The sequence below is a fragment of the Sus scrofa genome, chromosome 7 (genome assembly GCF_054392235.1).
Source record: "Sus scrofa isolate SSC_HxYL_T2T_F1_AM1 chromosome 7, Sscrofa_HxYL_maternal_Yorkshire_Landrace_v2.0, whole genome shotgun sequence".
Taxonomy (NCBI): Eukaryota; Metazoa; Chordata; class Mammalia; order Artiodactyla; family Suidae; genus Sus; species Sus scrofa.
In genome coordinates, this window is record NC_139389.1 from 125,449,142 (window position 1) to 125,476,895 (window position 27,754).

Here is a 27,754-nt window from a genome sequence, read left to right on the forward strand (position 1 = left end):
GGTGTCTGTGGGACCACATCATGATGGAATCTGCAAGCAGAACTTAGCCCAAGGCCTCTGCTCCAGGTCGCCTGGGGCAGTTGCAAGCGACCCTCTAAACCGACCCAAGGGCTCAGGCGAGATGTGGCCCTGCCACGTGCTCCTTGAGACCTTCACGTCAGAAGAGCCTTCAGCAGCCCTGGCCACTGACCACCCCCCCGACCGATGTCGCTGGGCCATAAACCCCAACGGGCCCCCCAGCTGGCAAACAGCAGCCTGGGAAGGAGAGTCCCAACTTCCCCCGGGGTCCCAGCTGGGCCGGATCCAAGCGCCACACCTGCACACCACAGCGGGCCCTTCCCACAGGCCCTCAAAGGTTCTGAGACTGAGAAGAGGCAGCAGCATCAAGCCCTGGGAAGAGGCTGCAAAGGTCAGGAGGATCTCAGGGGGTCTGTCTTTCCGTGATGCGGAAGCCCCAAGGCTGGGGACACGGAGGGCGGGGGTGGATCGTTCCGTGGTGCCTCCTTGCTGCCCACAACCTCTCTCCTCTCTATGCTCCCTGACACAGCTGTCCCCACTCTTACTGTCTGCTGGCTGTGGTCACCAGCCGGGGAGAGGCCACCCATGCCCTTGAGGGTGGCCGGTCCCTTCCTCCCAGCCGTGCAGTTCCAGAGCCTGAAGAAATCAACCCCGAGCCCCGGGCTCCCACTTCTGGACAAAGCAGAGGAAGGGGTCACATCCCTGGAACAGTGACTTGCTATCTGGGCCCTGGACGCCAACATGTGAGACCCCGAGGGAAGGCCTCGATCACCTAGGACACGACATGGCCAGGGGCCCCACCTGGTACGTGACCCCCCGACCTGTCCTGACACAGATCAGGATCAGAATTTTATCCAGAAAGGTCAAGCAAGCTGTTTTATTAAAATACTAGAGGCGGGCATCAACTTTCAGCAACATTTTGTAAACACGTGAAATGCAGATTGATTTCAGTAGTTTATTTTGGAGACAAAGCAGTGCAAGAGGCTGGCCACATGCCTTCCCGCTTCCCCGGGGCTCGGGTTAGGCTGGGAAAGGCCATGTCCAGACATTATAATCGGGGTTCAACACTCAAGTCGTGTAAACACGGTGGTCGGCAGGCCCTCGGGTTCTAGGACAGCCGGGCAGTGCCGACGGTGTCCGCCTCTCACGCCAGCCGCTCCTTCCCGGCGTGATCCCCACGTCCCTGCTGACCAGGCCTGAAGGTGCCTCCGAGTGCCCAGCCCAGCTGCCTACTCCTCTTTCCCAGGGTCAACTGAAAGCTGAAGACACAGACCACGCTCGGGGATCCCATGCATCCCGCCAGGGAGGCGCACTGTCCGAGGACTGGCCGAGCCCCTCACGGGTCCCCTTCTCTGCAAAGGGGGCTGCCGGCCAGCCTGGACCGTGGGATCCGGCTGGTCAGCCGGTGGTCTGTCTGCTGCCATCAAGGGTCAGGGTGACTCCAGTGGCGGCTGGGGTAACGTGTCTTCTCCCATCTGGGCTGCAGCCCCCTTGCACCCAGCTGGCTTGGTGCTCGGGGCTGGCAGTGAACACGGAGGGGTGGAGCGACGGGCAGCCTCCTCCTGCCTGGGAAGAGGGCTCCCAACTGCCTCGATGCCAAGGGGAGGCTCATCCAGGTTGACTTCACGGAGAAACAGGCTGAATTGCAGGACCTGGGCCTCAAGCCTGCCCTGGAGTTCTCTGGTCTTGACGGCCCAGCAACCCCTGGAATGGTCTGCCCAAAGTCACAGCACAAAGCCTCGGCACAGGCAGGATCGGCGCAGAGGCTCCTAGGCAGGGAGCCTCCTCCCAGGTCCGGGGAGCAGCAGGGCTTCGTCAGGGAGGCCCCTCTGCCGGCCTGTGTGGGACAGGTGTTGATGGGCCCAGGGGACTCCAGGGAGCTGGAGAGGCTGCCAAGCCAGGGCAGGGGCCTTGTCCAGGAAGCCGTCTCCTGCATGTCCATGAGCAGCCAGGGGGTGGGGCACAGCCCAGGCTCCTGGCATGGAATCCCCAAGGACTTGGTAGCTGGGGCCTCACGTCGCCTCTGGCTCACGCTTTTGGGAGGGGCAGCTGCACCCTGGGGCTTTTGGCCGGGCCTGGGGGCTTGGAGAGGAGGGAGACGGGGAACCGTTCGCTTGCTCTGCTCAGCTGCCAACAGCCTGACCAGGGACAGCCTCTTCCGGGGTCCCCAGGGCCTGGTCCACAGCAGCCATTGAGAAAAACAGACGTGGACGTGCCCAGCCACTCACACACGCACGGCAACCACACACGCACGGCAACCACACACGCACGCCCCACCTCACATTCAGACCTAGTGTTGAAAACACAAGCGTGTGTAAACTCAGTGAAGAGAGATCTGCACAGCAGGAATCAGGCGGGATTGTCCCTTTTCCTCGAGGCTGGACCGCTTGGGGTGCCTTTCCATCCCCACCCCCACCCCTCATTTAGATCATGACATCAGAAAATCAGGTGAAAAATTAAAAAAAAAAAAAAAAAAAAAAGGAAGAAGAAGAATCAGATCGTCGGGAATTCTTAGTAGTAGCGGCACCGTCGGGAGCTGCTTGCCCAGCGCGTGTGCTCCGTGCGCCACCCCTCTGGGTCCCGGGCTCCGTGGCTACTGGGAGGAGGCCTTGGTGGCCAGCGAGGCCACGCAATGCTGCTGGAAGCTGGGCGACACGGCGGCGGTGCAGCCGAGTCTCTGGTGCGGCAGCTTGGCGGTGCTGCCCGCGCCCACGCCGCCCACATCAGCCTCGGACGTCCAGGGCGGCTCCTGGCCCATCATGCTGCTGCAGCAGCCGGGGCTGGCGCTGCACGTCCGCTCAGCCGCCAGGCCACCCGCCTGCTCTGCCAGGAGCTTGCTGTGCCTCAGCGGGGCCACGTCCCCCGAGGCCGCCGCGGCCGCGCTCTGGCCCTGCAGCACCGAGGCGATGTGGTTCAGGAGGTCGGTGAAGAACTCGCTCACGCCCTCGTAGCCTGGGGTGGGAGAGACAGACGCACGCTCAGCCAGGGTGGGGGTGAGGGTGGGGGGCTGGAGAGAGGAGGGTGCTCGCGGGACCCGGTGGGCTGGTCGAACACACACAGCCGGCACTCCGAGCCAGGTGCTGTGGCCCGCAAGGGCCGGTCCTCGAATCTGGCCGCACCCAGAGTGTGAGAAGCTGCAGAAATGGAGCTGATGAGAAAATGCCCTGGGCCCAATCCCTCTTGGGCACAGCTTCAGCGTCTTGTCTAATCGCCCTCCCAACGTGGTTTGAAGCCATCATGTGGGGGTCGGGGGGTGGCATGGCCGGAGGTGGCAGGACCAAAAGACCCAGCTCTCCAGTTCTGAATCATAAACACCCCTCTCCTCCACACGGCCCGGCCCCAGCTCCGTGTAAACTGAGGATTCTGGGGGGAGAGGGGGGTGTCCTGTGGACACAACGGGCGGCGGCTGGCATGTGGGGGAGGCTTGATCACCAGCAGCTGCTCCTGGAACTGCGTCCATTGCCCTCGTCACCCCTGAAGTACCTGGCAGCAGGCCCTCCATGCTGCCTGCTCCGAGCATCAGAGCCCAGGGACAGAGACCAGGCCCCCCAACAAGGCCAGCGCACAATACCGCTTCCCTAACCAGGGGGCTCGGGTCTCAAACAGAACCGCAGTGCCCGCCTGGGGCCTGTACCTCAGCACAGATGCGACTGCCAAGGTCAGCAAACAGTCCTCGAGAGCTACCCATAAAGCGAGGTTAGATTTAGGATCCTGCTGACTTCCGAAACCTGCTGTGAAAGCAATTCCACACAGGGTGGGTACCCCCTGCCCACCTGCCCAAACCAGTTTGCACGGATGAGAACCAGGCACACAGCTGCAAGAACAATGCTCAGGACAGGAAGTGTGTCCTGGAAGGGGGACAGTACACCGGCTTCAGGAGGGGCTCCGGGCACTCCACCCACCCCCGGGGGGGCCGTGAGCCCCTTGGTGACCCTGGGGCTGGTGCTGGGAGGGGCCAAGACTCTGGCACGTCCTCCGAGGTGGTCCTTACAGCTGTTTTGGCACAAGCTCTGGGGGAATGAGGGATCGGACACGGGCAGGTGCATTCTCTCTCACAGAAAAGGCTGCCCAGGGGCCAAGCGAGTGGGGCTGCCTCAGTGTCCAGCAAACAACGTTGTGGTTTTGAGGGAGCCCGAGGCTGAGGGGCAAGGAGAGGCGCCCATAGGAAAAACAAAAGTGGGTAAAACAGCTGGCAGGCACCGTATCCCTGGCTAACACCCTGTCACTTAACCACCTAACCAAAACCCTCGGTGCCCATTTTACAGATAAGAACACGGAGGCACAGAGAACTAAGTAACTGGCTCCAACCAACAAAAGAGCCCACAGCACATGAATTCGCTGTGAGGTTGAAGACGGTGACGAGTCCAGGGCAGGTGTTCACCCAGGCTCACCCTGGCCACGTGCTCCACATTCCTCGCTCAAGGTATCCTTGCAGCCCCGGGAAGTGGGCCCCAGGGTTACCCCCATCCTACAGACGAGGACACAAGACTCTTTAAGTGGCAGTGGTGGGATCCGAACCAGCCCCTCTAGTGCCTCCTGTGCCCTGAACACATGTGGGCTGGGTGCCCCACCCTAGGTCTGGGGGCTTCCTCAGCCCTGGGGTGGGGGGTGAAGGCAGGGTGGTCCTGGGCCCCCAGGGGCCGTCAGCCGACGCTCGGTCTAGTTTCCAGGGCAGAGATGCAGGCAGAGGCAGGGAGCTGAGATCTGCCGACAGGCCACAGGGAACACAAGCTGTTCCCTGAGCAACCGCTCCTCGGTCCCCAGAGGAGGCCCGGCTCACGGCTCCAGGAAGGCTGGCGAGGGCGGACCAGGGCGTGAAGCTCTGCAGGGCTAGCCACCTCCTGGGTCTTCGTGACGCACCTGCGGGTCTCAGTGAGGTGGGGAACAGTGAGGCCCCGTCAGGAGGCTTGTCTCATCAGACAGTGAGGGCAGAGCCGGGATTTGAACCCCTGACTCAAGCTGAGAAGCAGGAAGCCTCAGGTCAGGGGCACGGGGTCCCACTCCGGGCTCCACGTCTTGGCAGCCACATGACCTTGGGTACCTTGCCCAGGCCCCTGGCTCCGCGTGCCCGTCAGGACATGGAGGTCCTGTCGGTGCTCTGCTGTGTGGCCGTGAGGATGAAATGAGGCCCTGGGGTCAAGGTCTTGGGCAGGCTGGGCGCCGCTGGTAGCCCCGGCCATCATTACCGCCCCGAGCCCAGCATGCAGGCCCGCTGGAGGGGTTGACACCGCGGCCGGAGGCACAGGTGAGAGGACCTGGGATCCTCTTCTCAGGTGGGGCCCCATGAGACTCCAGACTCGGGCTTGTAAACCACGCAGAGAGACACCAAGAGCCCGGGCGGCGTCTCGTGGATACGGCCTCCTCTGGGCCCGGCTGCACGCGCTCCCCAAGCCATCTGCCTGCAGGCTCCACCCGGCTCAGTCCGCCCAGGGGGCCTTCTCTTGTCTTCCCTGGAAGAAGCCTCCCGACCCTGCTGGCTCTTGGTGACTGTCCCCTCCTCCGAACACCCAGGCCACCCTCAGGACGCCAGGTGCTGGCAGGGAGGGCCGGCTCAGGAGCCCGCACAAACCCACAGCCCTGCTGCCGGGCTCCTGCTCTCCCCTCTCCTTCTGGAATCTCCACCCCACGGCCTGGCCCTGCCCCCGCCCTGTCCCCCATCTGCTGACCTGGCTGCCTCTGCACCATCGTCCCCTCCACATCCTCCCGGTTTAGAGCCTTGGGTTTATGAGAACTGTTCCCCCGACGCAGGCTCGATTCCCCTGCTCCCTCTCATTCCGTCCCCCTTGCTCATCAAAAACCGACCTCTCCATCCAGGCCGTGCCCAGGGTGACTGCAGAAAAGCAGGCCATTGTCCCAAAGGGTCTCAATTCCTATTCACGAACACAGAGCTCGGTTGGCCGCCCCATCTCACTCAGAGTGAAGGGGGACTCAGTGGCACCCCTCTGACCTCCGACCTCCTGGCTCAGCCCCTCCTTGCTGTACTCGAGGCCCTGGCTCTCAGGCCGCCTCCACAAGGTCCTGCCAGGGCTCCTTTGGGGCGTGGCTCCTTCCCCAGCCAGGCCCTGTTCCCACGACCGCTTCCCAAAGGAGCCCCCGTGTACCCCTGTCCAGAGGCCAGGGCCTGGGCAGCCATGCTCATGCCGCCCCCGTGTCTGCAGGAGCTGGGACACGCAGTGGGCTTGACTGAGGGAGCCAGGGGCCTCCTCCTAGCCTGGGCTTCCTTGGCTGTGACCCGTGTGGCTGGCTGGGCCTGGTCTGCAAGCTCTCAGCACAGAGGACACGCGCCAAGTGCCCAGTCCAGGGCTGGTGCCCCATGAGCGCTCCCTGAGCACAGCGGCCTGCTTGTGTTCTTGTTCCCCGCAGACACCAGCAGTGACGCTGGCTGGACCTCCAGGGCAAGTACTCCAGCAAGACAGACACGCCCGTGGGAAGGGTAAGAACCTAGGCTGCTCTGGGCCTGGGGTGGGGCAGGTGCCAAGGGTCACGTTTCCGTCCCTGACCTGCTCTGGGGGTTTCAAGCCACGGCCTCAGCACATACCTCCTTGTGAAGCAGCCCAGCCCAGGGCCACTCGGACCCCGGGGCCCCAGATGGTGAGGAAGGAGCCGGCCAGCCCGCCTCGCCTGTCCCCCCGGGCCCCGCCCACGGCCGCCAGCGTACAGACCCGCGAAGGTGGCGCCCGCCCGGCCCCACGGCTCACCCGGGAAGGCGTTGATGTCGATGACCGCGTGCTGCCCCGTCTGGTTGTTGATAATGATGTCGATCCCGAAGAGCGACACGCCCAGCGCCTGCCGCAGGGCCCGGGACAGCGCCCGGATGACCTCGTCGCTCGGTCGCTCGAACACGCCCTCGATCTTGTCCAGCTGCCAACACACACACACACGTGTCAGGTCAGGGGCAGGGAGTCACAATGCCACACCGCACACGAGGCCTCCCCCGCCCCTGCAGTGAGGATGGCCATTCCCAAGCCCTGCCGTGGGCTCGGCAGGTGCCAGGCGCCCAGCACATGTGACCTCTCTCGTCCTCACAGCCACCAGGGAGGCAACTGTCACCAGCAGCAATTGACACCCAGGGAAGCTTAAGCTCAGAGAGGGTCAGGGGCTGGTCCAGGATCACACAGCTCGGGGTTGGACTTGGACCCGGGTATTTTAGCCTATAGAACCCAAGCCTCTCAGCAGGAAGGAGATGGAGAGTCTGCCATGAACCCAGAGAGACTCTCTGCTTCGGGGAGCCTATGAGCTGGACCTTGAAGATGGGAAGACTGGAGGGGGCGGCGGGGCTGAGAGCGCTGTGGATGCGAAGGTGCAGAGGCCAGAACCTGCAGACAGCTGTGAGTGGTTGGAATGGGTGGGCAGAGGTGGGCAGCGGGGAAATTTCTGTCAGCATCACGGCACTGGTGCGCCACCATCAGAGCCTCAAGGCTGTGGGCAGTGGGTTCCAGGGACTGGCCTTCCTTCATCGGCCGCTACTGGGGGTTGGGGGGTGGTCACTGATCTCCCCTTCCGGCTGAGTCACTAACCACAGCGTATCCACACTAACTCAAGTGGGAGGCCTGCAGCGGCCTTCCCCAAGGGGTCTGTCCTGCTGCTCCTGCCCAACTCCTGGGTCCGAGTTCAGCTCCTAGCAAAGCTTCCAGAGCTTATGGGGTCATCCCCTAGACTCCGCCTGGCATCGCTCATTTTCTGCTCTAATCACAGCTGGCTTGGGACGGGCACACGAATCTTCGTGGGCTCCAGCTTGGCCCCTAGCCAGGGCCTCCAAGGAAGCGGAACACCGCCTTGGGAAGGACTGAAGTCAGGTGGATCGGGATTTGAATCTTACAGCGACTTCCTTGCTCTGTGGTCTCAGGGAAAAGTACATGGCCTCCCTGTGCCTCAGTTTGCTCATCTGCCAAATAGGACCACTGAGGCCTCCATCCCAGGCTGTTGGGAGAGGTCACAAGGTCACCGTTGTGATGGGCAGCACATGCCTGGCTGGGAGGAGGTGCTTCGCTTAGGGGGACAGCGTGTCACCCCTAAGTCAGCCAGAACCAGGCTCACACGTGGTGCTCAGGACAGACCGGAGTCCTCTGGGTTGTGGGCTCAAGGCCAAAGGGGAAGCACAGGGGCAGACCCATCAGAAGTAAACGAGCAGCTGGGTGATAAAGTCTAACTCAGGAGTTCCCGTCGTGGCTCAGTGCTAACGAACCCGACTAGTATCCAGTATCCATGAGGCCGCAGGTTCGACCCCTGGCCTCGCTCAGTGGGTCAAGGATCCGGCGTTGCTGTGAGCTGTGGTGTAGGTCGCAGACGCGGCTCAAATCCCGCGTTGCTGTGGCTGTGGTGTAGGCCGGCAGCTGTAGCTTCGATTGGACCGCTAGCCTGAGAACTGGGAACTTCCACGTGCTGCAGGTGCGGCCCTAAAAAGACCCAAAAAAAAAATTTTTTTTTGAATTATCATGTCGCCCAGCAACTCCACCCCGAGGTGTGTAACTTGTATGATGCTAGTGGGCAGAGCTGTGTTATTCACAAGAGGCAAAAGGCAGAAACGAGGCAAATACCCATCAGTGGCTGAATGGCCAAACAGAATGGGTTCCCCGCACAATGGAACCTCGTTCTGCCATGCGCACTGCGACGGGGGTGAACCTTGAAAGCATCAGGCGAGATGAAAAAAGCCAGACTCACACACTGTGCGGTTCCGCTCATATGAAAGGTTCAGAACAGGTAAATCCATAGAGACGAGAAGAGGTTGCCAGGGGCTGAGAGGAGGGGAAGGAGGGGTGATGCTGAACGGGTAGGGGATTTTCTTGGGGGCGATGCAGCCACTTTGGAACTAGAGAGAGGTGGTGGTACAACACAGTGACTGTACTCCACGTCACGGACTTGTCCACACTCAGGTGACTGACTGTCTGCCATCTGAATGTCACCGGGATTTAAAAAAAGAAAAAAGTGAGGCTGTGTCAGGAGGGCTGCACACCGGGCCCCGGGCACCCAGGCCACGTGGACCTCAGCCCCAGCATGAGACACTCGCAGACGCGGGCAGAGGAGGGACCCCACAGCTGGGTGCCGTCGTGTGAAAGGCCCCCACCCTCCCCATCTCTGCACAGCAGGCAGGGCCCCTCCCGCCTGTGACCCCGGACCTTGGTGTCTCCTCTAGAGAAGACACGTTCCTTTTTTATTTTACTTTATTTTATTTTGCTTTTTAGGGCCACCTGCGGCATATGGAGGTTCCCAGGCTAGGGGCCTAGTCAGAGCTATAGCCGCCGGCCTATGCCAGAGCCACAGCAACGCCAGATCCAAGCCGCGTCTGTGACCTACACCACAGCTCATGGCAACGCTGGATCCTTAACCCACTGAGCGAGGCAAGGGATCGAACCCGCAACCTCATGGTTCCCAGTCGGGTTCGTTTCCGCTGCACCATGATGGGAACTCCCTGGAGGAGACACTTTCTAAGGGGCAGTGTCAGGTGGCTGTGGACAGGTACGTGTCACTTAGCCCCTGCCTGAGCCTACTCCCAATCACTACTACCAGTGAGGGGTCAGCAGCTTGGCCACAGGTACTGTGGCCCAGGACCCTTACCGAGTCGCAGACCCAGCTGGACGCCTGGCACTGCCCTGGCCTCGCTGTGTGCCCTGAGCTATAACGGAGCCCTCTGGCTCTTGCCTTCTCACCCGGTAAACGCCAATAAAAACACCTCCACTGTGGAGCTGTGGTGAGATCCACGACGCTCTCACGTAAGGCCGGTGGTGCAGGCCTGGTGGCACGGGAGCGCCAGTGGCTGCTTTGTCACAAGGCCTTGTGACCCACACTTTACAAAAGCACCTTCTCAGCTCAGCAGAGGAACCTTGGAAATCCTTCAGGGCCCTTTGAGTGTTTGAAACAAGGAGGCGATGGAGGTGGTAAGAGGTGACACCCCCCCGCCCCAGGTCCTCTGTCACCTGTCGCAGCTGGGAACAGACTGGCCTGTGCAGGCCAGCTGGGCTGTGCAGGGAGGGCTGCCACCCCGAATGGGAGGGGACAGTTGACTGCATCTCCCTCGGCCCGCTTACATGCCGCCAGCCCTGCAGGATCCCTGCACAGCAGTAGGGGGCTGAGGGCAAGCAGGAGGTGGTGGCGGGGCCTAGAGGTGGCTGGAAGGAAGGCCCCACAGCTATCTCCAGGCCGACCTTGCCCACGTGGCAGATGGGGACACAGGCTGAATGGCAGGTGGGTGATGAGCTAGGAAGGTCACCTTGCTTCTGGCCCACACAGTGACCCTTTGGCCTCGGTGACTAGAGCTGCACTGAGTGGTGGTGACTAGAGCTGCGCTGAGCTAGGGGCACGGCAGGGACGGCAGGTCTGAGGAATGAACGCCAGCCCCTCCGAGAATCACAGGCCAAATACGGTCTGAGAGCCTGGCAGGGCTGATGCCCCATGGAACTGGGCCAGCCTGCAGGTTCTGCAGCTTTTCTGAGGCCCCAGAAACCTAAATACATCTTCCACTGTGCCCATCAGGCGCCAGATCTGGTAGCTCTCCAAGTGTCCCCGACCACGGAGCTGCTTCCAGGGCATGTCTATCAACACCCTGAGGGACACTGGTGTTCCTTCCAGGCCCTGCCCTCGCCTGCTGAACCCTCGGCACACAGCTGGCTCCTCACAGGAACCGGAAACAAACGAGACATGGCCAGGCAGGCCTGGGTCCGGGGACAGGAGGCAATGGGCAAGGCCTTCACCTGGCATGGAGGGGAAGGAGGCCCGGGTGGTGGTGTGGGTGGGGGTGCTGTGGAGGGGACACAGGCACCCCCCCACATCACCTAGAATGGCCAGAATGGCAGTGACTTAGGGGAGCAGGAGACCCGGCAGAGGGTTCATTTCAGCAGTGGCGCAGAGACCACGGGCTCTCCGGACACAGAGGAACAGCAGAGGGTGGCTCAGTACCAATTCCTAACGGCTCAGCCACTTGCCACGGGGGTCAGAAGTCCTAAATGCCTGGCAGGCCCCGCTTTGGAATCAGACTAATCTGGGGTCAAAGCCCATCTCTGTCCCCGAGTGAAGAGCCCTGTGAATGTGGAGAGGTTATTTAACCTGCCGAGCAGAGCCCCCTGGGGAAGGTGGGGGCGGCTGCCCACCCCCGCAAGGCTGCTCTGGGCTGTGGGGCACCTAGGATGGAGCCTGACACACAGCGGCGTCAGTGGACAGCAGCCCCGAGCCCGTCACACATGTGAAGCACCACAGCAGCTGCAGAAGCACCTGCAAGCTTTTAACAGGTACGTACTGGCTTCACATGGACAAGGAGAGAAAAAGGAACACTGAGGCGGTGCCGTCTCACGCTCCTTTTTTAAAAAAATCAGGAAAAAGGCAGATCATCAAGCAGGTCTTCAAATTCCTCACGACCAGGGTTTGAACACCTTCCATCTGGAGTAGCCTAGCGGTGGGCGGCGGGGCAGGGACGGGCCAGCGGCACCAAGCGAGCAAGGAGGAGGGGGTTCCTGGAACCTCCCTGGGCCCCGACCTGGGGCGAAGGTCCTCCCACCTTGCACCACGGGACAGCCAGCTCGGCGGGAGGGACATACCGCGGTCAGGACCGACGACGACTCTGGCTTCGACACGTTGTGGCTGTTGAAGAAGATGGACTCACGGTCTGGAAGAGCACAGACAGGGAGAAGGAGCCCGAGTTAGAAGCTCGAGGCAGGGATGGCAATTCCACCCCCCGACACCAGGGGACAGCACCACCCCAGCCACGGCCACGGCGGCCTTTGGGCTCAGGGTCCAGCAGCAGCCGCCTGGGACCCCAGCAGGCCAGGCACCTCCACCCCAAGGAGACAGGACGCCGTCGCTGGACGCGTGCCCAGTTGGGGCTCCTGCCTCGCTTTTCCCGCCCGTGTAAATGAGTGGCTTGATGCGCCCAGCTCGGCCTCTGCTGCCGGCAGCGTCATCTCTGGGGTCCCCAGAACCGAAGGCCTCCTTCTCAGGGCGCATCAGAGGGTCTATGGACGTGACACCAGAAAAGGGGCTGAGGGGGTGGGAACTGCTGCGTAGGCGCGTATCAAAGGCCAGAGCAAAAGAGGTCCGCCCCGCCACTAATCCAGCATTCCCAACCCCTCCTGGTTCTGCCCACGGACGCCTTCGGGGTGGCACGTGAGTATTTTAAATACAAAGGGTTCTGCTGTTTCCCAACGATTTAGGGAAAAAACAGGAAATGAGAACGTGGGCTTCAGCAGGATTCATCCAAGAAAGGGTACGGAATAATCTGTCTGACTTGGGAAACTGGCACAGCCCCTTGAAACACCCTCCACCTCTTCCCACCCTGACTCCACTGCACCCCAGGCCCCCTCAGTCCCACGGGGGCACCCGGAGAGGCAGACCGGTCCCAAGATTATTGCGAGTGATGAGGAGTTGGTTTGTTTATTCATCCCCTGAGAGTAAAGGCAGGTCGGTCGGTCAGGAGCACGTTCTCCAGCGCGTGGACATGTGGGCACACAAAGGCCGGAGTCACGAACCACGAGCCTCGGGGCTGAGATCTGGTGAAGGCGAGCATCACTCTCTGCCTCCCGCCCCCCCCCCACCCCCAGGAATGGCACAGGGCACGAGCCCCCCAGGCTACAGTGCTCATCTCGGGGCCCTGGCCCCTAAACACAGGACAGGAAGGGCCCTGGCTGAGCGCCGCCGCCGCCGTGTGCCAGGGGCCAGGCCAAGGGGCACCTGCTCTGGCTGCCAATGCCCCCACCAGCTCTAGGATTATGGCGCCGCAACAATCATGCATGAGGAAGTGATTCGGGCGGAGGCCAAGCAGGCAGGCGCTGAGATGTACCTGGCGTCCTTCCCGCTAGCGGGGCACGCAGGCCCCTTGCCGCCCCGGTGTGCCCGACAGTCCTGCCGCTCCGACCAGAGCCAGTCCAGGCGGGGGGCACGAGAGACGGTCCTGGGGAGGAGCCTGGGGAAAATAAACACCCTGCAGGACGTGCGACAAGCAGCCCCTCCGATCTCTACTCCTGGGCAGACAGCCAAGAAGAGTGAGTCTTGCGGCGGGGGGAGGCAGCGCCCCACAGGCCAGAGGCCGGAGCAGGGCTTGAGCAGCCGGGATGGGCGTCCTGGCTTTTGCAGGCACTGCCCACCTTCTTGCCCTGCAGCCTGGCCTGGTCCAGCCCCACTGAGCTCAGGGCACCTCCCATCCACCCTGTGGGTCCCCAAGGACAATGGCCAGGGTGGCAGAGCAGACTTGGGGAGAGGAAGGCCACCAGAACTGGCGGACACAGCCAAGCTCGGGGAGGCTGGGAAGCCTGCAAGAGCCCCAGGGAACACCATGGGTGCACAGCTCTGCCAGGAAGGGAAGGAACTGGGTGCTCAGAGGGGTGTCCCAGAGCCACTGAACTGCACAGACCGTGTCACCCAGCAGCTCTTCATGGCAATATCAAAAGAGCAGGCCACGTCAAAGGGGACTTGTCAGGACTAATGCTGACCTCGGCATTCTGGCCAGAGGACTGTTCAGCAGGCCTGGGGAGCTGCCCTTTGCTCAGACCCTCCTGGGGTGCAGAGAGAGCAGGGATGGAGGGTGTGGGAACGGCTTCCTGCCACCTGCTGAACCAGGAGACCATGAGACACCAAGACAGGACAGAAAGGGCCAGAGCGTCCCTTGGCACCAGCTCTGGGGGAGCTTCAAGACACCCACCAGCCCCCTAAAGATAAACCTGGCGAGGCTGTGCACCTTGACCACAGGAGCACCCTGGATACGGGGGCCCGTCTAGTCTCTGTCCCCAGACAGTCCCGGGGGAAGAACCACCAAGAGTGCACTGCAGGAGGGGGAGGGCAGCAAGGAGAACAGAGGTGCTTTCGCCCCCGGTTTACAGGTGAGAGAAAGCGGCTCAAAAGAAGGGTAAATGGCAAGTTTAGTCCCCGCGTATCCCCGAGAGCCGGTGCTGCAGCTGTGAGCTGTGGCCACTTTCCTGAGCTTTGTTGGCTTCATCCCGTGTCTCTCCCTGTGTCAGGGCGTTACAGACGGGGGCCCGGGTCTCCCTCCAGACCCCCTGCAAACATCAGCTCCCCAGGGGGACTAGCCCTGGTCACCCTGCCCGAGTGGCCCCCCTCACCCAGCGGGGGTGTCCCAGGACCCACGGCTTCCTCTGGGGCCCCCCATCTGCACCAGAATTCGTTTTTCTATGACTTCCTCCCTGGTGGGCGGTTCCTCCCGCTAGACTCTGCGAACAGAGGGCAGGACACTCAGCTGACTGGCTGGTTCTCTGCTGCATCCCAGCCTCAGTGCAGGTGCATGGCAGGAAATACGGTACTGGTTACACCTGGTGTCACAAATACACCAGATCCCCAACACGGACCCACTGCCTCCGTTCGTAAAGTCAGGTTTCTTGGACCAGCCCTGCCCATTCATGGACGTGTTTCTACGGCTGCTCTTGCGCTCCGATGGCAGTGTTAAGTAATTATGACGGAGCCTGAAATACTTACTCTGGACTTTTGCAGAAAAAGCCTGCTGACCCCTGCTCTACGTGGTAAGCGGTATCCCTCCTTTGCACAGCCCCAAAGGAGAAAAGGCCCCCCCCCCTGAAGAGCCTAGCAAAGGTGCAGTGTCTGCAGAAGAAAACAAACCAAAACCCACTGCACAGCAAGGGGGGCAGAGAAACACGCCCACTGCGGCTCTGGAACAATCTCCCCAAGACTGTGAACCACAGGCAGAGAACATGCGTTCCTGGGGCTGGCACAGGCCAACATCAACCCTCTCCGTAAGAATGGGACTTCAGGGGCGTTCTCAATGTGGCTCAGCGGGTTAAGAATCTGACTAGTGTGGGATGTGGGTTTGATCCCTGGCCCCACTCAGTGGGTTAAGGATCCAGCGTTACCATGAGCTGTGGTGTAGGTCGCAGACACGACTCGGAACCAGTGTTGCTGTGGCTGTGGTGTAGACTGGCAGAAACAACTCCAATTCGACCCCTAGCTTGGGAACTTCCATATGCCGCAGGTATGGCCATAAAAAACAAAAGAAAAAGAAAAAAGAATGTGACTTCGGTTCCAGCCAAAGGGACTGCAAAATGCCCGCGGCTCTAAGCCACACCTGATTTCAGAGATGCTAACACACATACGCCTGAGAAGCAAAAGGACACGGCAGCGTGGATGGAAAGCTGATGCCCTCATCACCACCGCAGGTCAAAAGAATCCCACTCACAGAGCACCCCTCCCTGCACGGACAGGGGAAGCCAGGGGCCTGCCATGTGGGCCAGTGGGGACCAGAAAGCTGGGAGGGGGCTGGGAGGAAGCCAGAATCTCCAAGCCCCCCTGCTCCGTTGGTCCAACTTAAAGGGCGGCTATGGCATCAAGCTCCTTACCCAGAAAGAAAACACGCACGTGGAAAGAACAGGGCCCATGCCAGCCTGATGCCCTAAGACGGTGGACACGGAATCAGCTTTGGGGACAGAGGGGTGGACACAGTGAAAGTCATTTAGCTGCCTGAGCAGAGGGAACACCTCTCCGGTAGCTCTGTGTTTCTCCACTGGTTTACTGGGCCCCTGTCTGCATGTTATGGTTAAAAAAAACCAAAAACCTGGAAATGGACATGAGATAACGTGGACACGGAATCCTTGTCCTCAGACACAGGACGCAGAGCCCATGTGCTGCCACTAGTGGTTCCCAGACAGAAATGGGTCTGGCGCTTTGCAACCAGGAGGGAAAGAGGAGGGGAGAGCTTTTGTGTGGAAAGGAAGGAAATCGGGCGGTAAATTTCTTTTTGAGATGGAGTGATTTGGGTAAAAGAAGAGGAAGAAGACCACATAAGGCATACCTACCCCTCCGTCAACACATTTTCCACAGAGTTAAAGCACCGATCTTTTAAAATCAGGAAACAACATCAAGAGGGTTTAAAATCATCAGCCTCTTCCTGGCCACAAGTGGGAATGCCTCTGGCCAGTATACAGTCACATGCAAACGTCTCCTGTCACCCGTCCCCATCATTCCATCATCTGGGTGGGTGGGGCCGGCACCAGTGTGAGGACAGGGATGCTGTGAGCCCCGAAAGGCCCCCGCCTGGCTGGGGAGGCCGCCTGCACTCAGGAGGGAAGTGGAAAGAGACACACTTGCCCACAGTGATTGCTGTCTGGGTTGTGTCCACGGGAAGGGCTGGGAGAGGATGGAACAGCTGGATTTCATTCAAGAGAAGAGGCTGGAAGCCACGGGGCGGACGCTGACAGGCGGCCCCAGCGGGGGGATTTGGGGAAGACACATCTGTTTGCTCAGAGGGAGATAAGGCAGCCTGGGTATGTCATCCAGTGACAGTGGCTTTCCCTCCCAGAGATAAACGCGCAGTGAGTGGGAGCAAACGCCAGGGCAGCCAGGCACCCTCCGAGGGGTCCTCTTGGAAAACCCTGCTTATTCCAGAAATGCTGTGGGCTGTTCCAAAGGTTTCCAGAACTTGCCTTAGAGATGCCTTCAGAAACACTGGAGCATTCTTTTGAGCAGCCCCAATACCGATCCATATCTTAGCACCAGTGTTTGAAACGGCCAAGGGTCACAGGTGCTGGTGAGCCACTGGGCAAGAGCTGAGCATGTGGAGCCCCACAGCCTCCCTGAAGAACCCCCTTGGGTGCCCCCATGATGGCAGCACCTGGCAAGTGCCGCCACCGCGTGACATCTGAGGGACACTTAGGATCACCATCCGCTGATCCCAAGCAGGCTCGGCAGTCCTCATCCTTGTAGGGGGCCCGGGGGAGGGGATGCTCACTGCTGACCTGCCTGGGGTCCCGCGGCTGTGTGCTCACTCTTAACAGAGCACGGCCACCTCGGTGGAGCCGAAGCAGCAGGGAGCTCCGTGTCTCCCATTTGGAGAAGGAGACGCAATAAAGCAGCCAGCGCTCTGGCCCTCAAAGTCCGAGGCGCGCTTCCCTCCCTGGCTTCCCGAGGGGCCAGTCATCCGCTCCAGTGTGCTCCTTGTGGGCCTCACCATCCTGCGGGGCCAGGACGCGGCCTCCGTGCAGACATCTGAGAACTTCTGGAGTTCACGGTGTTTAGATGGACGGAGCCCCTACAATGAGCCGGTGAGACAGGGGTCTCTCGCTCATGTTCCAAGACCCCTTTACTTACTGTACACACCTCTTGCAACCTTAGGTCACCTCTCCCCCTCCACAAATAACACAGGGTGACCACAGGGCCAGAGCTGAAGGACACAGGCAGCTGGTACTGTGTCCCAGCCGTGCCCCTGAGCTCCCAAGACGGCGCGGGGCTCGGTTACCTGACGTGCCCGCGGAGAAGTTCTTGAGCGAGGGTCTCTGGACCACGGTGTAGGACTCGCCGACTACAAACACCTTGTACAGGACGGCGTTGTGGTTGATGAAATTCTGGACCACGCAGGGCGGCTGGATGGCGCTCAAGCCCTCCTGGTTGAACACGATGGCCATCTGGGGGGACAGGGGGCCAAGGGCACTGTCAGAGTCCACCACCTCCGCAGTCTCAGACACGGGGTGTGCCACCTGGCCCTGGGGCACGAGGGCTCCCCAAGAAGAGTTTCAAGCCAGGGTGAGCGGAGTGGGGCTCGATTCACTCCTGCTGTGGGGCGTTGGACACCTTGCCCATCAGGCCCGCCACGGAGGGTGGAGCTGGCTGTGCGCTGCAGGACCCCACACTCATGCCGTCCCCGGAGGGGCCCCCGGGTTGTGTGTACTCAACCCTGCGACCTCCTAGAGGTTCCTCCACAAAGACTTTGCTGGGTGCTGGGGGCGGGGATGGGGGAGGGGCGGGAAGCAGAAGCTGATGGATCAGGCGTTGGGAGGCCTGGGGTCAAACCTGTATAATGACAAGAGCTGGAGCACTCGCAACACGCCTGGCCCTGCTCTAACCCCTTCCCGTGAGCCACCTGGTGTCTTCCTCCCCACGCACCCCGAGGTGGGCACTATCATCATGCCCCCTTTCCAGATGAGGAAACTGAGGCCCTGAGAGGTTTAGTGGCTGCTGGGAAGCGACAGGGCCCAGCAGCCCCGAACCTGGCCATCTCACACCCTGAGAGCCACGTACTTGAGCAACAGGAACATACTGCTCCTAGTCTGGCTCCTCTGGGGACAAAGGCCTCCCAGGAGGGTCTGGCAGGGGACAGAGGTAGTGACAGGAAGAGGGGCAGTTGGAGAAAACGAGCTCCCTCAACTCTGGCTGAGGCTGGGTCTGCACCGGCCCTGGAGCCAGCTGCCAGCACCGGAGCCCCAGCGAACACCTCAGTCCACGGGGCCCCACGAAGGAGCCGCCAGACGCCCAGGGCTGCTGGGAGGGCAGAACAGGGCTGGACAGCTGGCCACCTGCACTGGCCGTCACTCCTCACATCAACTGTCACGGAGTGCCACCCCCATGTGCTCCGCTGGGTGGGGCAGAAGCAGAGATCCAGGCCACGGGGAGAGAGAGAGGGAGGTGGGGAGGGAGGGAGAGAGAGAGGGAGTGGGTGTGTGTGTGTGTGTGTGTGTGTGGGTGTGTGTGTGTGTCCTCAGCCCTCCGACAAAAGAGAGCCAGACATGGATTCAAGGGGTGTGTGTGTGTGTGTGTCCCCTCAGCCCTCTGACAAAAGAGAGCCAGACATGGATTCAAGGCCCACCTCAGCACCTGCTCCATAAGCCCTGTTTAAGCTCCATTTTTCTCATCTGTCAAAGAGCATCAGTAACCACCATGGGGTAGCCCCGTGGAGCTTTTGACTCAGTGGGGTTTTTTTTAAAGTGGGACTGTTCCACTGTAGACCAAACTAGGGTGCTTACACCAGCAAAAGGCAAAGCAAGAACTCAAACTGTGGTGTGAACATAACATGGAAACAGACCAGCCCTGATTTTGGCTGAGCTGGGGAGGGGGGATCAGAGGAAGGGCTCAGGCTGCTGGGGTGCGGTTAAGGACCCCAATCAGAAAGCCGTGCCTTCCTGTGCACGCCCACTGAGAGCACAGAGGTATCGTCCATCCTTGCTGCATGCACGCCCCTGGGCACCCCTGAGGTAGGTGTGGAGCTCTGCCCCCCACCCCCCCACCCCACCAGAGTGGGTGCTCCTCTGATGCCAACAGCCCCCTGGGGTGCAGGCAGCCCTCACTGCACAGAAGCATCCCTGGGAATCTGCAACCCTCCAGATCCCACCTCGGAGCTGTTCCTGACTGCCTCCACCCCCGCCACCCAGGAGAGGAGCCCCTCCCGAAAGAGCGCGCAGCGGGCTGGGAGAGCCCTGGGGGTGGGGGGGGGGGACGCGGCGCACATGTACATCTTGGAACCAGACTCAGGCAGCTGGATTGAGGGGTGAAACAGCCTCCCCTGGAGGCTCAGGTGCCACAGAGTCAGGACCCCTCTGGAAAAGGGACGTCACCTGGAACCAGAACCCCTGCCTCTTCTGCAATGACCCAGTGGGTTCCAGGGCCACTGGTTCCACGACAGTGTATCAAACACTTTGTGGGCCAGAACCCATGGCAGCACATGCAGCAGCTTCCTCACAGCCACCATCATGTCCCCAATTACAGGGGCCAGACAGAAACTCAGAGAGGCTGGGCAACCTACCCAAAGTCACACAGCGGGCAGTGTGCAGAGGCAGACCTGGCACTGCGCCGGTGTGGTTCCGAAGTTCTTAGGTGAACAGCAGAAGTGGCTCCCTCCCGCTGGCTGACCCGTTCTGCCTTAGGCTGGTCGGATCAGACTAATGACGGCAGTCACCCTTCTGTCCCGTAAACCCCAAGGCAGTGGCCAACAGAGGAGCTGCTGGGTGGTGAAAAGAGCCAGGGGGAAGGCTGGCGGGCAGGTGCCGGTGCTGGTTACAGATTGTGGGTTCCAGGGGCATGATCCTAGCTGCTCTGGAGCCTTCCTGCTCCCTCCCAGGGCCTGGCCCAGAGCCCAGGCCTGGACAGGAAAGGCTGCACGAGGGCTCCCAGCCTTAGCCGACAGCTGACCTTTACGGCAGGCCACGATTTCCTGCCCCTACATGCCTTCCCTCGAGCAAAGGGACCCCGGGGCCTCGCAGCCCCCATCACAGCAGGGACAGCATCCCACGGACACACCTGTTTACAGAACTTCCCCATCAACTCGTGCCAGGGATAAAGTCACTCCATAAACACCCCACGGCGCTGCTGTTGGGCACGTGTGCTCATAAGGCCTCTGACGATGGGGCTGCCGGGGGCTCTGCCGCACAGCCTTCTGGGAAGGTCAAAGTCTACAGCCCAGTGTCCCCTCCCATGGGCTCAACAGGGAGGACTGGCGCCTGGCTGTGCCCCTGAAGGCAATGCCCCAGGCAAGGCTCTCAAGTTCAGCGACATCCAGAGAGCCCCGGCCCGGCCATCTGCTCTCTTGCCCCCCAAGGCCTCCTCCCCCAGCACCCCCCAACCCCACTGGCGCCCCCTGCCTCTGGGGCCCTGTCTTCCCCACGGGCAAGGCTCACATCTTAGGCATCCTTCCCACGGCTCCCAAGGGAGGGCCAGGAATGGGCTAGGTGGACAGAGGAGTTGAACGAGAGGGCGGGGGGCCATGTACCCTGCAGGCGGGGTGCCCTTTCCTCCTCCCACCCCTTCCCAAATTCAGCCAGACCACAGATCCCTGTGGGCAGTGGTGGGACTGGTCAACGGCACTCAGTGGGGCCCAGACCAGTGCCCAGCACAGAGTAGGTGCCCAGGGAGTGATGGACACTGACGGGCCAAAGGACGGAGAGCCAAGGACAGGTCAGAACGGGGCATGGCTCACACGGCTGGAAGGGGACAGGCACACCCATCCCGGACTTGGGGACAGGACAGGCATGGGGAGTGGCCGGAGACAGCGTACAAAGCCAGAGCCGGGAGCAGGACAGGGAGGAGAGCAGCAGGTGCGATCCGGCAACAGGCTTGGCAGGTGCCCAGAGAGACACCAGAGCTGAAAAGGTGGGGAGGTGGGGACGGGGCGGTCACGTCTTCCACTCACCTCGTGGGAGTTGGTGCCATGAGCCACTCTGGTTTTGCAAACTGTGGGTGGGGGGGGAGAGAAAAACAGAGCAGTCAGCGAGGTCCTTCCCCACAAAGCCCACCCTGGCACAGCAGGAAGCTCGAAAACTCCTGCAGCCCCTCGGGGGAAGGGGCATGTGGGAGCTGGGGCCAGGACCTGGCCTCGGGTGGGCTGGACGGCCGCCGCCCGGCCAGGCGGGGGTGCTCCACTGCCCTCGCCGCCCAGGGGCCCAGGGCCAGGCCTTCCCGGCCAAGGCCTCCCCCCTGCCGGCCCCCGGCCCGGGCAGTACGCACTGAAGGGGAAGGCCAGGCCGTTCTTCTCCAGGAGCTGCATGGTGTCGTCCCCGCACAGGCTCGTGAGCTCCATGAAGGGCGGCGAGCAGATCCTGTCATCTGGGGACAGAGGAGAAGCCGTGTCAGCACCGCCGGCTCCAGGGGCCCCCCTCGCTGACCCTGCCCCTGCCGACGGAGCCCCACATGCCACTGTCCCCTGGAACGCGAGCGTGTACACACACACACACGCACGCACACACACGCACGCACGCACAACCCCCAGAGCACCAGAGCACAGTCTTGCGTTACATTTCCTAAAAGCAAGTCTGGAAGGCCAGAACCATACCTGACACCTGCAAAGGCTGAAGATCAAAGACAAGTGAAAGCCAGACACAGTGACAGATGTGACCACGGGGACCGCCGCCTCCTTAGCCTGCATGTGGGCACGTGCCATCTACACACACAGAGCTTCACGACGGGATCCTGTTCTGTAACCTGAATTTTCACTCTTCTGGGTCAATGAAATGTTCCCCTCCAGACGCTGGGCTCCTACCCCGGAGCCAGCACTGCTGAGGGCTTGGGGTACATACATCACCTCGGAAGTCTGGAAATAACTCCCTCCAGGAGGACGCTGACGTCGGGGGGCAGCGGGGGTGGGGGTGTTAAAGAGTGACTCTCAGTCCCACAGGGACCCCTCGCACGGAGCATGGGGCCGGCACCCTCTCCCCACCTCACGGGTGCAGCTCCCAACACACCCATCATGTCTGTGGGCCACACACAGCCACCACGCACGAGCCCTCGAATCCCCCACCCCCTCTGCGCCCACCCAGCCAGTTCCAGGCACGTTTGGTTTTCTGAAAAGCTCTGGGAGCTGGGTCTGCCCCGTTCGTCAGGATGCTCCTGGTGCCAGGCACTGCGTGAGGGCAAAATAGATTATTTGTGGGGAAAAAAAATGTATCCTGAACCTCTCCACCGAGGGTTAAACTGCACTGCTGGTCTGTTATTACCCGTGTACCTCCTTCCCCAGTCAGAGCGCTGGCTCCTCAGGTGGTCAGACCACCCTGGATTTCTGGGCACAGGGGCCAAGAAAGGCTGAGCATTATTAGTGGGGTGGGGGGTGCCCCCCCATCCACAAACTTGGAAACCAAACCAAAAGCAAACAATAAAGCGGCCTGTCTCCAACAGCTTCTAGCTACTTGGCTGGCTAGGAGGTCAGTACATTAAGCTGAGGCAAGAGCCAGCTTCATGTATCTCATAAAAGCAGGTGCCAAGAACTACACAGGGGATATTGAAAGTGTTTGCATCTCCCTCCCTGCCCCCATCAGCAAAGCCCAAGCTCCAAATAGGTGCAGAGTGCTGGCGGATTCTGGGGGTTGCAGGGTTTCTTGGGGACCCTGGGAGGGTGGGGACAGTTTGCATGGAGCAATCGAATTTAGTCCTCAGAGGGCTGTGACAGTGTCCTTGTGGACAGATGCTGAAACAGAGAGAGGCCCTGAGAGGCCGTCTTTGCCCAAGGTCACTTGACAGATGTATACAGAGCTGGGCCCCCAGAGCAGCAGGCTAGGAAAAGGGAAGCCAGGAGAATCCAGAGAGGGAGGCAGGGTTGGGAGGCCCTGGCTCTCGGCTCTAAGCCATCACCTAGATGGGGCTCCGTTTCTGCAGCCCCCGCCCAGGGTCGGAGCTGAGGGGGAGGCACTGGTGAGGGGCTGGCAGTCAGTGCAAAGGCTCCAGGCTGCAGCCCCTACAGCCCAGCGCTGATGCCCCGGCCTGGCCCCAGCCCTCCCACAGGAAGGCTCGGAGATCCTGGGAGTCAAACAGAGCACCTCCTGCCAGAGCTTCTGGATTTCTCAGAGCAGGCAAGGCTGCCTGGTGTTTATACCCAATTTCAAGGCCCCGCTGTACATGCCCTCCCACCCAGCCCATCAAAACTCTCACGGAGGGGCACGGCTAGCGGCCAACAGCCAATAAACCCCACTGATTATGTGCCAGACACTGGTCCATGTAGTTGGCAAAGCAATCACCTACCCTCACAGGAACCCCACCAGGAGGGGCTGCGCCCCCATTTTACAGATAAGGAAAACGGGGCACAGAGAGGTGGAGCTCCCTGCCTAGAGTCACATGTGGGTAAGACGTGGGCAGCCGGCCCCAAGTCCACGCTGCTGACCAGGGCTTCCGCAGCAGGGAAAGTGCCCACTCCACTCCAGCGGAGCAGGGGACAAAACTCACGGGATCCCACCAACAGATGCAGAAAAAGCTTTTGAGCAAAACTGTATCATTCTTAGAGGAACACACGGATGGAAACCTTCCTGACCCTGGATCAGACACGGTTTCTTAGACACGAAGAGTAAAGGCAACCAAAGTGAAAACAGATACATTTGTCATCATTGACATTCAAAGCTTCTGTGCTTCCAAGGACACTATCAAGAGAGTGAAAAGGCAACCCACAGTGCAGGGAACTACTTGCAAATCATGTCTCCGATAAGGGTCAAGTATCCAAAATTTAACAACCAAACAATAACGAGACCAACAACCTAATTTAAAAATAGACAGAGTTCCATGGTGGCTCAGTGGTAACAAACCTGACTAATAACCATGAGGATGTGGGTTCGATCCCTGGCCTCGCTCAGTGGGTTAAGGATCCAGCATTGCTGTGAGCTGTGGTGTAGGTCACAGACGCAGCTCCAATTCAACCCCTAGCCTGGGAACTTCCATATGCTGCAGGTGTGGCCCTAAAAACAAAATAAATACAAAAATAAAAATGGACAAAGGGAGTTCCCTTGTGGCACAGGAGATCAAGGATCGGGTGTGGTCACTGCAATGGACCTGATTCAGTCCCTGAATCAGGTGCAGCCCAGAAATAAATAAAATTTTAAAATAAAATAAAAAATTTAAAAAATGGGCAAAGGATCTGAATGGACAGTTCTCAAAATAAGACAATGACAGAATTCCCATTGTGGCTTGGCGGTCACAAACCCGACTGGTATCCATAAGGATGTGGGTTTGAGCCCCGGCCTCACTCACTGGCTTAAGGATCCGGCGTTGCCATGAGCCATCGAAGACATGGCTTGGATCCCACATTGCTGTGGCTGTGGTGTAGGCTGGCAACTGCAGCTCTGATTCAACCCCTAGGCTGGGAACCTACATATGCCACGGATGCGGCCCTAAAAAAAAAAAAAGGCAAAAAAAAAAAAAAAAGACAAAGAAATGGCCAGTGAGCACGGGAAAGGGTACTCGCCATCATTAGCCATGAGGGAAATGAAGATGCAAACCACACCTATCAGGCTGGCTACAACCAAAAAGGCAGAGACCACAGCCAGCATCCTGACACTGCCACAGGTATGGCTGCTTGGAGAAACAATCTGGCAGTTAAACACAGTCCTAGCACGAGCCAGCAATCCGCTCCTAGATATACAACCAAGAGAGCAATCACACATGTGCACACATGACCCTGTCCAGGAATGCTGAGCAGCATTAGTCACACCGACCAAACACGTGGCCACAGCCCAAGTGGCCACCCACCGATGAGCAGGTAAACAAGACGTGATCCATCCATGCAACGGAATATGATTCAGCCATAAAAAGGAATGATTTACGCTGCAACACAGATGAACCTTGAAAACGTTATGCTACGTGCGGGAAACCAGTCACAAAAGCCGCATGTTAGATGACCTCATTTACCTGAAATGTCCAGCACAGGCCAATTCTCAGAGAAAGAAAGGCAGCTGGTGGTTGCCAGGGCCTGGGGGGCAGGTGGCATGGGGAGTGTCTGCAAAGAGGCACATGTCTTTTTGGGGTGATGAAAAAGTTGTGGGATTAGTCGTGATGGTTGCACCATTCTGTGAACATATTCAAAACTACTGAAATGTGCCTACACTTAAAAGGTGGGTTTTATATTACGTGAATTATACCCGTTTGAAAAAGATAAGGGAGAAACCCTGGCAGCGGCCATCCATCGGGCACGTGCTCACTGTGGGAGACTGGGCCACACGCAGGCTTCAGGTACAATCTGCCAGCAAACCTGCAGAGTCCCGTTCCCCAGTCCCCAAGTCCGGGGTGAATCACAGGACAAGGAGAGCAGCCCCCCACTCCCCAAGATGTCTGGGGTCCAGAGGAAATGCAGAGGCAAGACATGTCCAAGGAACAGACCACCCCAGTATTAGGCCAGACACCCCACCTTTCCAAAACCTCAGCCTCTGGTGCCTGAAGTGAAAGCCTGCGTGGTGGCAGGACCCAGCAGAGGCGGCAAAGGACAGAGTGCACAAGAGGGGCCCACGCAGTGTCACACTCGTCCTCCTCTGTCCTCACTTGGAGCTTGCTGATCACCCCCTGAGCAACGGGCATCATGCTGCGGGAAAGGCCCACAGTGCAAGCTCAGTGAGCACGCGAGGTGCCAGCCTTGGCGGGCGGCAGGCCTGTGCCCGCAGGGCAAGGCTGGAAGGGACCTGTGTTCCTCGCCGGGCTGCAGGCTGCTCAACTCTGGACTCAGGGACAGCAGATCATGATGACACTACAGCTTGACGCAATTTCTGGCTGCTTATAGCCAAAATCATCCCGCCACGCCTGTGAAATCACAGTAAATTAGAAGCTACTACTGTTGCTATTTTGGTTTCAACAACCAGTCACCACCACCACCGACAAAAAAACGTGTTGTATCCTAGCAGTTAGAGATCCAGCAATGAAGGAACACAGACAACGCTGTCTCGTGGAGCTGACGCTTCAGGCACAGGGACCAGACCAGAAGCCAGATGGGGAAGTACCACGTACAGCTAGAGGGGGGCTGGCAGGAGATGCGGGGAGCGCAAGGGGGAGCCGGTGAAGGGGGTGTGTGGTCGGGATGCGCCTTGCTGGGCAAAGGCCTGGGAAGGCAGCGATCAGGCTGGGCATCTGGGGAAAGGTGGGGGAAGTGTGTTCCTGGCAGGTGGAACACAGAGGTCACCCGGCCGAGATGGAGGGTCTGGGAACTAGGCCCCGAAGCCTTGGAGCCAGAGCCTTGGTGGTGGCAGACATGCCAGCCCCGCCCCCTTGTGAAGGCCGGTGACAACAGAGTTTCCCCCAACCCCACCATGGGAAAGTCACATGGCACCAACAGCTTCTCACCCCCAAACAGAATAGGGACGCTTTCTGTCCGCCAGCACTGGGAGCCCACGAGGCTATTTTTGATTCCCTGAAAAAAGGCGACCGCTGCTTATTTATCTATGGCTTTATTTCTGGATAGGAGTTGGAAAGAGGCTTTTTTTAGTTAGATGGTGAGTTGTGTTCTCTTAAGAGCTGAAACATCAGCCTCTGGGAATCTGAAACACCCCATCTTCCCTCTCCGGCACCCTCATCAGAGAATGTGAAGCCAGAGGGCCTTGGCAGTGGCAAGGCCCACCACGTCCGGAGAGGGGAAGAGAATGGTTCAAGGTCACACACAAGTCAGGGGCAGGCCCAAGGTGAAAACCCAGGCGTCCGAGTCACACCCCTGCCCTGTCCACTCTGCCAGGTGGCCACGCTCTCATGCAACTGGTGGCAGCTGCTACAGAACCAGCAACAGGACAAAGACCAATGACAAACAGGTGACACAAGAGGACAACTAGGTGGGGCAGGGGGGAACCACACTTTGAAGGCAGAGCTTTGAAGTCTGACTTTGAACTTGGGGGAAACTACTCATGAGCTGTAAACTTTGGCAAATGGCTGAACAATGCCAGGCCTTGCTCTTCTCATCTTTAAAACGGGAACGATGCCGCCCCATGGTTACCATGGTGAATGGCTGTTGCGGAGGCCTGGCACATGACAGGCACATGGCAGAGGCTGCTATTTTGGTTACTACACTGGTCAAGGCCAGCTAGGCTGCCCACCGGAGAGCGAGTAGAATCTGAACTGTGGCCACCTCCAGCTTCTGGGATGCTGGGCACTGGGCCTTACCCTCCTTGGCTTCCTGCTGAGCCCAGCACTGTGCTGGCAGAGCAGGCCTTGCACATGGCTGCGAAGGAAGGCTTGGCATGGCCCCTGCAGCAACGTGCTTTTCTCCCGGACAGGTGTAACTTCTTCACCCAGATGACACCTGATGAGAACAAGGCCCTGGGGGGGAGGGGACAGTCCCCGAGGACGAGCAGGGCAAGGACCCTCTGAAGCTTCTGTAAAGGGCAGGGTCCAGAGAATGACCCTGCAGCTGTGATGAAGGGAGAGATGCTTAAAGACAGACCAGGGAAGAGGGCCCTGGGGCCCTGATTCCACTGCGAGGCCCTGGGAGGACACACCTGGAACATGCCAGGTGGGGAACTTACTACAGTCGTGGGCTCCGCCTCCCTCTCTTGAATGTTAGTTCCATGAGGGCAGGAGCTGGGGGGAAGGGGGTTGCCCACTGCATGGGCCCAATACCTAGAACACTGCTGGTGCACAGCAGGTGCCTGGCTAGAGCTAGAAGGTCAGGGACTCACCTTCGACGGCGCCCTATGCACAAGGCTGGCTGCTCGGGCACCTGGGCCCATCTAGACAGATGTAGGGCCCGCAGTTGGCATGCCTGGGCGCCACCTGACCCACAGTCCAGGCCAGCCTGCCTGCCATCCGGGGGCTCAGGCCACCGTTGGAGCCTCACTTTCTGCTCCCCCGAGGACGGCCC

The 27,754-nt window shown here is 59.9% G+C and overlaps 1 protein-coding gene across 10 annotated transcripts in view; it reads right to left on the reverse strand.

Annotated features, from left to right (window-relative positions):
* Positions 1–953: 953 nt before the first annotated feature.
* The window catches only part of ITPK1 (inositol-tetrakisphosphate 1-kinase), a 159,262-nt gene continuing 132,461 nt past the window's right edge, over positions 954–27,754 (reverse strand). For 4 of the 10 annotated variants that reach the window (XR_014808895.1, XM_084966078.1, XM_084966077.1 and 1 more), the window contains 7 exons: positions 21,175–21,273; positions 20,861–20,901; positions 17,201–17,366; positions 12,785–12,907; positions 11,547–11,614; positions 6,717–6,879; positions 954–2,970 (listed from right to left, as the gene is read on the reverse strand). Coding sequence is in view for 6 of the 10 variants with exons in the window: in XM_084966078.1 (XP_084822204.1) it covers positions 2,612–2,970; positions 6,717–6,879; positions 11,547–11,614; positions 12,785–12,907; positions 17,201–17,366; positions 20,861–20,901; positions 21,175–21,273 (1,019 nt within the window). In the remaining 4 variants the exon portion in view is untranslated. 10 annotated transcript variants of the gene reach the window in all.